This window comes from Panthera tigris, chromosome A1, assembly GCF_018350195.1.
Source record: "Panthera tigris isolate Pti1 chromosome A1, P.tigris_Pti1_mat1.1, whole genome shotgun sequence".
Taxonomy (NCBI): Eukaryota; Metazoa; Chordata; class Mammalia; order Carnivora; family Felidae; genus Panthera; species Panthera tigris.
The window spans coordinates 10,288,293-10,302,485 of NC_056660.1; the positions used below are offsets into that span (position 1 = coordinate 10,288,293).

Below are 14,193 nucleotides of genomic sequence, written 5' to 3' on the forward strand. Positions count from 1 at the left end.
CCCTATATAGAAAACCCTAAGACTCCCAAGAAAAAACTACTAGAACTGATAAATGAATTCAGTGAGGTCACAGGTTACAAAAATCAATGTACAGAAATCAGTTGCATTTCTAGACATTAATGATGAAGTAGAAATTAATGCCATTTATAATTGCACCAAGAAAACCAACAACAACAAAAAAAAACAAACACCTTGGAATGAACTTAACCAAAGAGGTGAAAGACCTGAACTCTGAAAACCATAAGCCACTGATGAAAGAAATTGAGGACACAAACAAATAGAAAGATATTACATGCTCAGGGATTGGGGGAACAAATATTATTTAAAGGTCCATACTACTCAAAGCAATTTATAGATCCAGTGCAATCCCTATCAAAATACCAACAGCAGTTTTCACAGAACTAGAACAAATAATCCTAAAATTTGTATGGAACCACAAAATACCCCTAATAGCCAAAGCAATCCTAAGAGGAAACTAGAGATATCACAGATTAAGATATACTGCAAAGCCATAACAATTAAAACCTGTAAGGTACTGGCACAAAAATAGACACAAAGATCAATAGATGAGAGAGCCCAGAAAGAAACCCACAATTATATGGTCCATTAATCTACAACAAAGGCAAGAATATGCAATGGGAAAAAGTCTCTTCAAAAAACGATGCTAGGAAAACTGGACAGCTAAAATAATGCTAATAATGAAATAATGCAAAAATAATGAAGCTGAACCACTGTCTTACGCCATACACAAAAATAAACTCTAAATTAAAGGCCTAAATGTAAGACCTGAAACCATAAAAATCCTAGAAGAGAGCATAGGTAGTAACTTTTATGACATTGGCTATTGCAACATTTTTCTAGATAGGTCTCCTGAGGCAAGGGAGACGAAAGCAAACATAAACTATTGGCGACTTTATATGAAAATTAAAAGCTTCTGCCTAGCAAAGGAACAATCAACAAAATGAAAAGACAACCTACTGAATGGGGGAAGGTATGTGCAAATTACGTATCTAAAAAGGTGTAGTATCCAAAACATATAGAGAAGTTTTACAACTTAAAACCAAAACCACAAGTAATCCAGTTAAAAACTGGGCAGAAGATATGAACAGACATTTCTCCAAAGAAGACAGATGGCCAGCAGACACGTTGAAAAGGTGTTCAATGTCACTAATCAGAGACATGCAAATCAAAACCACAGTGAGTTACTACCTTATATGTGTCAGAATGGCTAGAATCCAACATACAAGAAGCAACAAGTATTGGTGATGATTTAGAAAAAAAGGAACAATCATACACTGTTGGTGGGAGTGCAAACTGGTGCAGCTTTTGTGGATAACACTGTGGAGGTTCCTTAAAAAATTAAAAATAGAATTGCTATATGATCGAGTAATTCCACTACTGGGTTTTTTACCCAAAGAATATGAAAACATTGTTTCAAATACATATGTGCACTCCTGTGTTTCTTGAAAGTATTTACAAGAGCCCAAATATGAAAGCAACCTCAGTATCCATTGTGTCCACTGATAAATGAATGGATAAAGAGGTAGTGTGTGTACACACACACACACACACACACACACACACACACACACACAGGAATATTAACCATAAAAAAGAATGAAATCTTGCCATGTGCAATAACATGCATGGATCTAAAGGGAAAATGCTAAGTGAAATAAATCAGAGAATGACAAATACCATATACTTTCACTCTTGTGTGGAATTTAAGAAACAGAATGAACAAAGAAAAATAGACAAAACCCCCAGACTCTTAAATCTAGAATATAAACTGGTGGTTTGGGTAGAACTAAACTGGTGGGATTGGGAAGGGGAATGGATGAAACAGATGATAAGCACTGAGTAATGTATAGGATTGTTGCATCACTATATCGTATGCCTAAAACTAATAGGACACTGTACATTAATTATACTGGGGTTAAAAAAATAGCAATGGAAAAAGTAACTGTCCGGTGGAGAAGTGAGATAACAACTTGACTGGAATATCACCAGTGAAGAACAGAAGGGCCAGACACATTGTCAGACATACATAATACTGTGACTGGGAACATATATGCTAGACTCTGTCATGAGGGAACACCAGACAAACCCAATATGAGGATCATTCTGTTAAAAATAGGGAGGTGCATTTATTATTAAAAATACCAGTGTCATGAAAGACAAAGAGAAGCTGAATAACTATTATAGATGAAGGGGGAATAAAGGGATATGATAAATGCAATAAGGGATCCTGGGGTTCATCCTGTACTGGAGGGAAAATGTGCCACAATGAACACCGGGTCAAGTGATAACCTTGGAATATGGGTGGTAGCTTAGATGAAAGCATTTGTTTTCAGGTTTGGAATTCTAATTAAGGCAGCTGTGAACCTTTGTGTACATATCTTTGTATAGATACCTATTTATCTTGGCTAAATACCTATGAGTGGAATGCCTGGGACATATAGTAGCTATATGTTTTAACTTTTTAAGAAATTTACTGAATGAATGTTAAAGTTTTTGAACTCTTAATTTTTCCCATTTTAAGGAAATACACAATGATGTATTTCATGTTCTTAGGGGGAAAGGGACATAATGTATGAGGTTTACTCCCAAATACTTTAGAAAAGAGAACATCTATCTATATATACACACACACGTACACACATAATGCACATGTATACACACATGCCTACATGTATATATACACAGATGAGTATCTGTCTACAAAGATTGAGAGAGAACGATAAAGCAAACGGGGTAGAGCTAACAACTGGCTAATTTAGGTAAAGGATATATAAAAGAGTTCTTTCCACTGTACTACCCTTGGAATTCTTCTGTAATCTTGAAGTTTTTCCAAATAAAATGTTAAAAAATAAAAGCCATAATAGGTTAGAGTGGAATATTATCTGGATTCCAAAAAATCGGATAGCAGCTAACAAAATGAAGCATAAAAATCATATGATCATCTCAATAGATGTGTGAAAAGCACTTGACAAGATTCAACATCCATTTAGGATAAAAACTCTCAACAAAAGTGGTGTGTTCCCACTAAACCAAACATAATAAAGTCCGTATGTGAAAAACCGATAGCCAAGGTCATCCTCAGTGATGAAAAACAGAACTTTTCCCCTATGATTGGAAAAAAGATGGGGTGTCTGGGTGGCTCAGTCAGCTAAGCATTTGACCCTTGATCTCAGGTCATGAGTTCAAACTCTGCATTGGGTTCCACAGTGGGCGTGGAGTCTACTCAAAAAAAAATGAGGTCTTCTCTCACCACTATATTCAACATAGTACTAGAAGTCCTAGCCGTGGTAGTCTAACAAGAAATAAGAGGCATTCATACTGGTAAAGAAGAAGTTTAACTGTCACTATTTGTAGATGACATGATACTATACTTGAAAATCTTAAAGATTCCACCAAAAAACTACTAGAGGTAATAAATGAATTCACTAAAGTTGCAAGATTCAAAATTTATGCCCAGAAATCGGTAGTGTTTCTATACACTAACAACAAAGTCACAGAAATTAAGAACATAGCGTTTACAATTGTACCAAAAAAAAATAAAACACCTACAAATAAACTTAACCAAAGAGGTGAAAAAAGACAACCTACTTAATGGGAGGAGAAGATATTTGGAAATGATATCGAATAAGGGGTTAATATCCAAAATATATAAAGAACTCCTACAACTCAACACCAAAAAAAAAAAAAAAAAATCCAGTTAAAAAATGGGCAGAGGAGGAGTGCCTGGGTGGCTTAGTCAGTTAAGCATCCGACTTCAGCTCAGGTCATGATCTCACAGCTTGTGTGTCCTAGCCCTGTGTTGGGCTCTGTGCTGACAGCTCGGAGCCTGGAGCCTGCTTCGGATTCTGTCTCCAGCTCTCTCTGTCCCTCCTTTACTTGCTCTCTCTGTCTCTCTCTCTCAAATATAAATAAAAACATTAAAAAATTAAAAAAAAATAAAAAATGGGCAGAGGACCTGAATAGATATTTCTCCAAAGGCGACCTACAGGTGGCCAACAGACACATGAAAAGATGCTCAATATCAATAATTTTGAAGGCACTTCAAATAAAAACCACAATGAGATATCATTGCACAACTGTCAGAATGGCTAAAATCAAACACAAGAAACAAGTGTTGACAAAGATGTAGAGAAAAAGGAACCCTTTTGCCCTGCTGGTGCAAATGCAAACTGGTGCAGCCACTGTGGAAAACAGTATGGAGGTTCCTCACAAAGTTAAAAATAGTAATGCCATATGATCTGATAATTCTATTATTGGGTATTTATGCGGGGAAAAGGAAAACACTAATTTGAAAAGATATATGCACCCCTATGTTTATTACAGTATTATTTACAAAAGCCCAGACATGGAAGCAACCCAAGTGTCCATCGATAGGTAAATGGATAAACATGTGGTGTATATATCTATAGTGGAATATTACTCAGCCATAAAAAAAGATCTATCTTGCAATTAGGACAACATGGGTGGACCTAGAGGGTATGAAGTGAAATAAGGTATTCGTCTTTCTCAGGCTGACTTATGATTCCACTAATAAGCATAATGCAAAAAGATAAAAAGTAGAATCAGAACTATAAATACAGAGAACTGATGGTTGCCAGAGTGGGGCGCTGGGCAAAATGTGTGAAGGGTAGGGGAGATACAGACCTCCAGTTATGGAATGAGTCAGTCATGGGAATGAAAAACAGAGCATGAGGAATACAGTAAATGTAACAGCAATGTAATGGGACAGATGGTAGCTGTACTTGGGGTGAGCATAACAATGTATAAACTTGTCAAATCACTAAGTTGTACACCTGAAACTTTGGTAGTATTGTGTGTCCAGTATATGCAGAATCAGTATTATGCTGTTAAAGTCTATATGCAGCCACCGTGTTCATATAAATTTGGTAGCACGTAATCTAAAGTGTTGCTGTACTATTTTTCTTCATTTCTGTGCCTCAGAATTGCCTGAAATGGTAACAGATTGTGAATAAAGTTCCTTTCCTGGATTAATAGCCAATCCATTTGGATAGAATTAGATATCTGTCTGTTTTATCCACATTTACAGTTTTTAGCAAAATAAAGTATATGAGGGTTGTCAGACTCCGTTTATGACTCCTCAGCTTTAAAATGATATTGTGAGTAGGGAAAGGGTTGAGGTAATAAGAAACCCAGATGAGATGTTAAATCCCATTTATTTTAACCAAAGAAATTACAAGTTGTGGACTGAATTGGTATTTTTATAATATGCAGGAGAAAGAGAAATACGTTTCTTCTTAGGTCAAGAAGTAGATATAAATTTTCCCTAGAAGTCTTTCGAAAGTTTTGTTTGTTTTTTTGTTGGTGTTTTGTTTTTTTTAAACACAAACTTTTACCAGCCAAAGGCCACAGTTTCCTTAGAGAGCTATAAGAATAAATTCTCTATAACCAAATGGCATCTTACTAGGTATCTGCATATTTACTTACCTTTCTCCGAAGAGTTATTAGCTGATTTCCTAAGGATGGATTCCAAACTGGGTGCCCAGAATGTTTACCTTGTGTGCCCAAAACAGGATAGTTTTAAGGATAATGTTTTCTGGCCACTCAGAAACTGTCAGTATTGTCAGAGGCCTTGACCTGCAGACACATATAAACATGATCAGCAAACTGGTCAACTCTTAGCACCACATTTTAAGGCATTTTTTTCATACATTAAATTGGTTTTCTTCGCTTTCAGCTTTAGGTTTATTGGCTGGGGTATTTGTGTAAGATGCACGAGTGTGGATTGAAGCGATGTCCTTCTTTCCACTTTGTGCATCTCCACTTGGGTTTAAGACCCCACCTGTCCCCCAAAAGAAGAAAAGTGAAATCCTAGAACACTAGTGTTCTAGATGTTAATACTTCTTTGTAAGAATTTATGATTAATAACGTAGAGAAGTCCTTGATATCCTATCTCCCTCTTGGAGATACGCGATGCTCATCAGGCTTGAGAAACATTGGAATTTACTTAGCTAATTAAAAAATTTTAATCCAAAACTGATCACGGAACATCTTTTTTCGGGGAACACTGATTAATATCACGAGAGAACCTAGGATTTGGTGGTGTGTGACCCAGAAAGCTCTAGTTTAGAACAAATAGTGGAAGGACTTTAGAAGGCGTTTGTAAGCGGTACAAGTTCTTAAAACATGGAAAAACTAGCTCTTCTTAATATTAGCCTTTGTCTCACCTTTGAAAGGTTACTTCTAGATTTTATTTTCCTATGAAATCTTTTTCTTCACCCAGCTATAGCTACAGGCATTTCTCTGACCAGCTCCTGGATATTCTCACTGCCCTTTTAAAGCTATCTTGTAGACATAGGACAAAGAAATATAGGTGCCAGAAGGTATACATAAGTAAACGTATAAAGACAACTTATGTGGCCTTACTCGGGGGAAACAGATGCGTGGTTGTGCACCGTAACTGAAAGGTTTCCTGGAACGTCTAACAAAATCCATTTGCCCACCTGCCAGCCACATGCCTGACATGGACCTCATTTGTATCTCGAAAATTCTGTTTGGGGGCCATTAGAATTTAAAAAGTACTAAGTGTTAGAAAGGCGCGGAGGTTTATAATGTATCCTCCAAACCAGGAAGGTACATTAATACCGAAACATGAAGCAAAGCTGTTCTATACCGTTCGCAGTGTTTTCTTCAGGGTAACTTACCGACAGGCAGTCGGATGGGCCAACGGACAGAAGATTCAGGCGGTAATATGCTCCTAATCTCCGCCCCTATTCCCAGCCTTTATCTGGACCTTCCCCCAGCTCTTATGGAGTGAGGGTCGTGGTGGGGAGGTCATGGGTAGTTATCTTAAGTGGCACTATCTGTGCACCTGATAGCCGCCAGTTATCCAAAGTGGTGCCACCTGTGCAAGATGGCGTCCCACAGATGGAGTCAATGTTGTTAGCACTCCCACATTCCACCTCTGGCATCTTTTTAGCCCGTTGCATCTTTGCCCACCATTCTTTCACAATGGCCTTAGAGCCAGATGTCAGGAAGGGACTTGTACCCCCCTGCCACAGCAGCAGTATAAATAGCAACGTGCGTTGAACCAGTACCACCCCTGGTTTTTCACCATTCCTCATTCTTTTTTTTTTTTTTTTTAATGTGTATTTAAGAGAGAGAGAGAGTGCACATGCAAGGTGGGGGGGGGGCAGAGAGAGACAGAAAGACTCCTAAGCAGGCTCTATGCTGTCAGCACAGAGCCTGACTCAGGGCTCGATCCCGTGAACCGTGAGATCATGGCCTGAGCCAAAGTCAAGAGTCAGATGCTTAACCCACTGGGCCACCCAGGCGCCCTGAACCATTCCTCATTCTTGAGGGGTAGGGGTAACGACCCCTCTAGCTGCTTCCTGCTGGAAAAGGGTGTAGAGCAGGATTTCACGAATTAAGTTGCCATTGCATCCCACTGCAGATATTCCCTAGAGCTCAGCTGAGCTCCCATCCTTTGTAACCACTGTTTTGGAAGTCTTGTATATAGTCTTAGCATCTCATTCTACATTTTATAACAAGGTCAGTTAGGTCCATTCAAACAGTGGTCTCTTTTCAGGAGGTGGTCCTGCCAATGTGATTTCAAAGTCAGGTTTGTAGAGTGCAAGCAGTCAGGTAGTAAGTGAGCCACATATGCACGGAAGCCAGAAGAATTCGGGATCTAGCCCCTGGTTTTATAGGTAAACAATAAACATTCAACCAGAAATAGAATCTAACACCCATAAAAGTGTGTTACTGAAATATTTTTTTCTAAAATCACCCTCATTTCTATCAAAGGTAGTCAAATTAAGACTAAGTTGTTTGTGAAACAAGTCCACTTTTAACAAACTTGGCCTAAATATTTACATGCGTGCAACAAGAATGGTGATGGGCCATTTGGGTTCTTTTAAGTCTGCTTTTCTGGAACTTCTCATAGGGAATTTCAGTTTGAGCCTTTTACAGCCTTTGGAGGCCAGAAGCCAAGTCAAATACTTGCCATCAGACCCACCTGCAATACCTTTAATTTGAATTAATTCCTCTCTTCTTGAGGTCCCCAAGTGACCTTCCTGACTTGCACGGTAGGGCTCTCAGGAACCTGTAAGCAAGGTAGCAGGCCATTTTTTTCCAAGGAATTTCCTTGGCTCTATAAAGTCAACCTTAGTTCCTTAGGGCTGTTTGGCCATATTTGAGTCTATACGTGTCTCTTTCAAATGTGACATTCCAGTCAAAGCCTTGGTAATCAAGGTTTCCAATGGTGTCCTGTTATAAGAACATATTGTTATTGAACTTACGCAAATAACTGTAATTGATTTGCCATTTTATTGTTACCACAAGCCCCAGCCAAACCCTTCTGGATGTGCACTTACATCCAATTCACCACTAACACCTGGCATTAATACCCCCGAGGCCTAGTTATTTTACTACCATTTTTGCCTTTATTTCTCCCCCCCCTCCAAATTTTGAGGCATTTCCATAGATAAATGTGCATATAGCCAGTGAATATTAGAGCTAGCACAGTCTGATGGTTAGTGAAAGACAAATAAATAGTTAATAATGGGGCCTCCAGTTGTCCACTCTTGCATGCACTAGAGGGAAACGCTGGCCTAACCCTTAGTTTCTAGGAATAGTCTGTGTCCACCCCGAAATTTTTCCATTAGAGGGGCACTGGGCAACACACCCAGATTTTTTAGCCTGCCTTCAAGGAAGTAAACTGCTTTCCATCAGGCGATGCCTTCTGGAGGCTCAGCAAGACCAACTTGGGTTGTTTGTCTATATTTTCCCTCGGGGTCCCAGATAATATTCGGTATTGCTACCATTGTTTACAAATCTTGATAGGCCCCCTTTCTGCCATTTTCTCATCAGTGGGATCGTTTTTTCCCTCTTTTTTAATCTATTTCCCTCATAAGGGATTCTCTGAATTTCACTTAAGTCTGCCACCATAGTAGCTACTGTAGCAATGGGCCATTTAGCCACAGGGGCAAGAACAACCTCTAAAGTCCCATACCATGCTCCTGGGGCTGAGATACGGTCATTCAAACAAGAGGAAAGTCATTCTTCATTTGGGCCACCAAAATGCTGGGTGTAAATAGCACACTTCATCCCTAGTTCTTCCACAGAGGTCTGCTGCAACAGAAGGGAGGGAACACCCTCCTTGTTAGGCCAGGTTTTCTTAATGCTAGCATTTATCCAGTCAGCTTAGCAAAGTGCCTGCAGTTCTTGACCACGCCTGCCGTATATAATCTTTCATCACCAGGCAGGTTCAGCAGTGGCTGAGGCCACGTTTTCATCTCGAATCCATTCAGCATAATACCATCTCCTCCACAGTCCTAAGACCCAAGCTGCCACCCCTTCTTGGCCCTTTTGCTTCACCATTTCAGACTCGTGTCGGTTAGGGCGTTTCTGTACTCACACGCCGGTCTGAAACGCTCACGAGACCTGGCCGAATCTCCTGGCTAGCAAGCTTGGGATTTCCCCCAAGGGACCACAGGCTTTCCCTGCGTGGACTGTGGGCTTCTCCTGGCATCGCCCCCTTTACCCCTCCCTGGCTTGTTTCATTTTCAGTCTCCTGTCCGCTACGCCAAGTATTAGAAGCTGGAGGAGGGTCAGTAATGGATCCTCCAGACTGAGAAGGCACTTTAATGCTGAAAAAGGAAGCAAGCCAGTCCAAGCTGTTTACGGTTTTATTCAGGGAAACTTACTGATGGTCAGTCTATCAGCCAGGACGGTAATATGCAGCTATTCTCTGCCACTCTCCAGGTTTTATGGAGCTAGGGGCATGGGGGTGCCCTCACAGGGTAGCTATCTAAAGTGGCACCACCTGGGCAGAGGCTCTCTGCTATTATCTAAAGTGGCGCATTCAGTGCGCCAGAGGCGAGGACAAGATGGCCAAGATGGAGTCAGTGTTGTCAGCGCTCCTACGCCAAGTACATCTGAAGAGATGTGAGAGTTCACGCTCACTGGGAAACAGGACTGGTAGACGTGAGCTAAACAGTACACTGGCCACCTCAACTTCGTTAACCTGCCACCCTACCCACCCAGGGGAGGCAGCCATGTTCTGGCAGGGGCTTATTAAAACCGGGGAGTAAGCCCCTTGTTTTTTAGTTTCTCTTCTGTTTCCAGGGATCTACAGTGTCCATTTTTTTCTTCTTCTTTTTAAGTGAATTTCTTCCGTAAATCACTTGAATTTCATCTCTAAGCGATTTCCGTACAGTAGTATATAACGTGACCGGTGGGATGTAAGAATCGTCAACTTTTTACCGTGGAAACCCATTTGAGTTAAGTAATTATTGCTTATGTTCTCTTTGGAATCTTAGCATCTCCAGGCTCCAGCACTTGCTTAGCTGTTATGACTCCAGCGAACCGCTGTTTCTGGGAGAGCGTTACGGCTACGGCCTGGGCACTGGAGGCTACAGCTACGTCACGGGAGGAGGAGGGTAACTATGAACAGAGCTTTCTGCAAATACTCTCAGCACTCACTTCTGTTTCTGTGATCCAGGGCTGGGCATGTGGCAGCGGGACCAATCCTGATACATACGTGCTCTGTAAATGGTAGCTGTGACTGTAATAGGAAAGTAAACCGTTCTAAATACGAGAACGGTTCACCACAAAGAATATTTTACCCCTTGGAGAAATATAAATGGATGTTGAGGGACTTGGTAGAAATTTCCCTAGAGGAATGATTGCCTCTAGGTAGACAATTAGCTTTGCTTGTTTTAATGAGAAAGAAATTTGGATATAGATTTTATTCCAGAAAACAAGTCACTAGACTTTTAAATGATCTATTGCTAATAAATCACATTTAGGAAAAGAGTAGTACAGAAATAAGTCACCAGACTTTTAAATTATCTATTGCTAATAAATCACATTTAGGAAAAGAGTAGTATAGAATATCACTTAAGCAGTTAAGTGATATTTGTGTCGGATTTATAGATTTTAAATGACAGTGAAAAGTTAACGTTTTTCATGTTTATTTATTTTTTGAGAGAGAGAATGAGAGAGAGCAAGCCGGGGAGGGACAGGGACAGGGAGAGAGAAATCCCAAGGCACTGACATGGGGCTCGAATTCACAAACTGTGACGTCATGACCTGAGCCGAAACCAAGAGTCGGATGCTCAACTGACTGAGCCACCCAGGTGCCCCCAAAGTCAGTGTTTTTATTTATTTTTTTATTTTTTTAATGTTTATTTATTTTTGAGACAGAGAGAGACAGAGCATGAACGGGGGAGGGGCAGAGAGAGAGGGAGACACAGAATCGGAAGCAGGCTCCAGGCTCTGAGCCATCAGCCCAGAGCTCGACGCGAGGCTCGAACTCACAGACTGCGAGATCGTGACCTGAGCTGAAGTCAGACGCTTAACCAACTGAGCCACCCAGGCGCCCCCAAAGTCAGTGTTTTTAAATGAAGCATCTGCCTATGCCGGATCTCTTACAGGGGACGATTCTGATTTGATTTATATGGCTACGTCACTTGAGCAGTTAGTCTATTATTTCCACAGTTTTTGCTATTGATCGATTTCGGGAGAATCTGAACTCGTTGTGAAATACAGTGATTTAAATTCATTCAACAGGTATTTGTTGAATGTCCACTATGTGCTTGGCAACATTCTTGGCACTGGTTTATAAAGCTCTGTGAGTCATGAGCATAAGGGGCGGCAGCTTGGGTATTAGGACTGTGTAATACTGGAGGAAATGGTATTATGTTGAATGGATTCAAGATGGAAAAAATGACCCCAGCCACTGCTCAACCCGCCTTGTGATAAAGACTATCTACTGGGCCTGGGCAGGAGTACTGATCTTCGTTGGGCAGTGGCATGCTTCCACCTGAGGTCATTAGCAACAGGAGATGGGGGTCCAGGTAGGCCTTGGAAAAGACGCCAAAGGGTAAAGGCCAACGACTGTTGACTTCTTAATTAAAAAAAAAAAAAAGGGCTCAAGCTATTTGAAGCTTTATAGTAATGCATTTAGTTTTCTGGGTGAGGTGGTGAAGCCAGTGAAGGACCAGGGTATGGTATCCCTTGAGTCAGAACTTTCTGCCTTTGAACGGGGTCTTATTATTTGCATATGGGTTTCTATATTTTGTGGCACATGTGGGCTAACATACTTTTAACACAGAAGTGATGGCCAAGAACACTATTTGGTTTCCTTCTTTGCCTGTTGGATTTCACTGTTACCTCTGAGACTGGCCCTTGAAGCCTGAAATGGCACTTGACCTCACCTAGCCAGTGTGGCCTTTCGTTGCTCCAGCTGGTTGCTCATTCACTCCACAAGCCTGGTGGGCATAGGCCCTGGGGATGCAAATGGAAGCCACAGTTCCTTCCCTACAGGAGCTCACAGGGCAGTGCCAGACTGGCATCTACACTGCATGGGTGTCACCGCTCCCCTTCCCAGGCCCATGGCGGGCACTGTAACCACCAGGACGGCATTGTTAACTCTTACGTGTTCAGCTTCTACCTTCTTACTGTGGACTTCCTACCACCTCCAGTTTTGCCATCTTAAAACTCCTTCCTGCCACCGCACCCTCCCTCTTTTCCCCTTCAAGTCATCGTAAGAACCCAGGACTCATGATCTCTGCTCTCCAGCTCCTACTTCCGTGTGACTGCCACGCTTGGCTTCCCACCTCAGCTGTCTTGCCGAGGTTTCTGGCAGCATCCACGTAGCCAAATCCAGGGGCGGACTCCCGATCTTCCTCTTGTTTGACCTCTTAGCCGACTTTGACAAAGGTGACCGCTTACTCCTTGAAATGCTCCTTTCTCTTGCTTTCCGGAACAGTGTCCTGTCGTTGTGTATTCCTGCCTTTCTGATCATTCCTTCTCAGTTCCTTCTTCCTGTTCCTTCAGTGGCTGTGTTCTCCGGGCATCTTTTCTGGTGTCCTCTTCTCACTCTGTATTCTCCTTGGTGATTTTATCCACCCCCGTGGCTGTGCTGAAAACACCCGAAGCTCTATCCCCAGCCTGCAACTCTCCCCAGACCTCCCGATTGCTACATCCACCCACTGGAGGCCCTGTCCACTGGCGTGATTCCCAGGACATGAGACCCAGCACTGCCATCCTGACCTTGCCTCTGACCCTGGCCCCTGCTTTAGTGTTTTCCCAGTGGTGTTCCCTCAGGGAAGACGTGGCATGAATGAGTTCCTGCCCCAGAGACCTCTGAGTCTGCTTTGCCCTTTCTCTTCCTCGTTCCCCAGGACTTTGCAGCTGACCCGGTCACCGAGTCATGTCATTTCTGTGTCCTAAATATCACTTGTCTCCACCTCCCCAGTTCTGATCTAGGTCACACCATCTCCCACGTGCGTGCTGCTGCCATGGCTCCCCATCTCCTCCACTCCTTGCTGTTGACCACCCTGTAGCCACAGAGACCTTTCTACAACCACATCTGATCCTGGTGCCCTCCTGCTCAGAGGCCTTCACATGCTTCTCTGGCTTTTATTCTTCCCCAAGAGCGTGAGCCCTTCCCTACCTTTGGCATCTAAGACTAGGAGACGGTCGTTCAGATGCCGACAGGAGTCAGGCTGGTCTGGGATTAGGCCTCGTTTTAATCACCTTCAGTTTTCCGGGTCCACAGCCTCCGTGGGTGCTGCTGAGGCCACTGACTTGGGGCTAATGTCTCTAGCTGGTCTTTTCTCCCCGCCTCCTGCCCCCCAGCTTGCCACCTGTCTGGGAAGGATTCCTCTCTCTAGAAATGAGTTCATCTGTGCTTCATACCCCCCACCTCTGCAACAGTGCCGTAGGTTACTGTGATTTTAATTTTATTTGGAGTTTTTTTTTTTCATTACCATGAGAATGAAAGTCTTTGCGCTCCTTTATAACCTCCGGTGACCTTTAGGATAAAGTCGAAATTCCTGGTCAAGACTTACCTGGCCTCTCATGATCTTGGCAGATGCTGTTTTGCTGTTCTAGGCTCCTTCACCTGCACTGTCATCTTAAAGAATTCCTGGACTTATTTCAAGTCCTCAGAGGCCTTTTTTCTTTCCTCTTCCCCCAGACTGGCGTCTGCTGGTCTCCACACAGCACTGTTTCCCCTCCCCAGCTTTCTGTCTTTGTCCCCCGGCTCATCCTTCTCATTTCTTTGGACATGATATAGCTATAATTTATTCCTGGAAGCCTTTGGCCTAGTCTGGCCTCTCAAATCTGGGTTTGATGCCTTTCAAATGTACTTTCATAGCATATTATGCAACCCATTATCATTTAATTGGCTATTTACCTTTCTGT

At 42.1% G+C, this 14,193-nt stretch overlaps 1 protein-coding gene across 3 annotated transcripts in view; it reads left to right on the plus strand.

Moving 5' to 3' along the window:
- B3GLCT (beta 3-glucosyltransferase) overlaps positions 1-14,193 on the plus strand; it is a 118,963-nt gene that overhangs the window by 87,957 nt on the left and 16,813 nt on the right. For all 3 annotated transcript variants that reach the window (XM_042994843.1, XM_042994782.1, XM_042994727.1), the window contains exon 13: positions 10,302-10,421. In XM_042994843.1, coding sequence (XP_042850777.1) covers positions 10,302-10,421 — 120 coding nt within the window. The remainder of the gene's footprint in view (positions 1-10,301; positions 10,422-14,193) is intronic.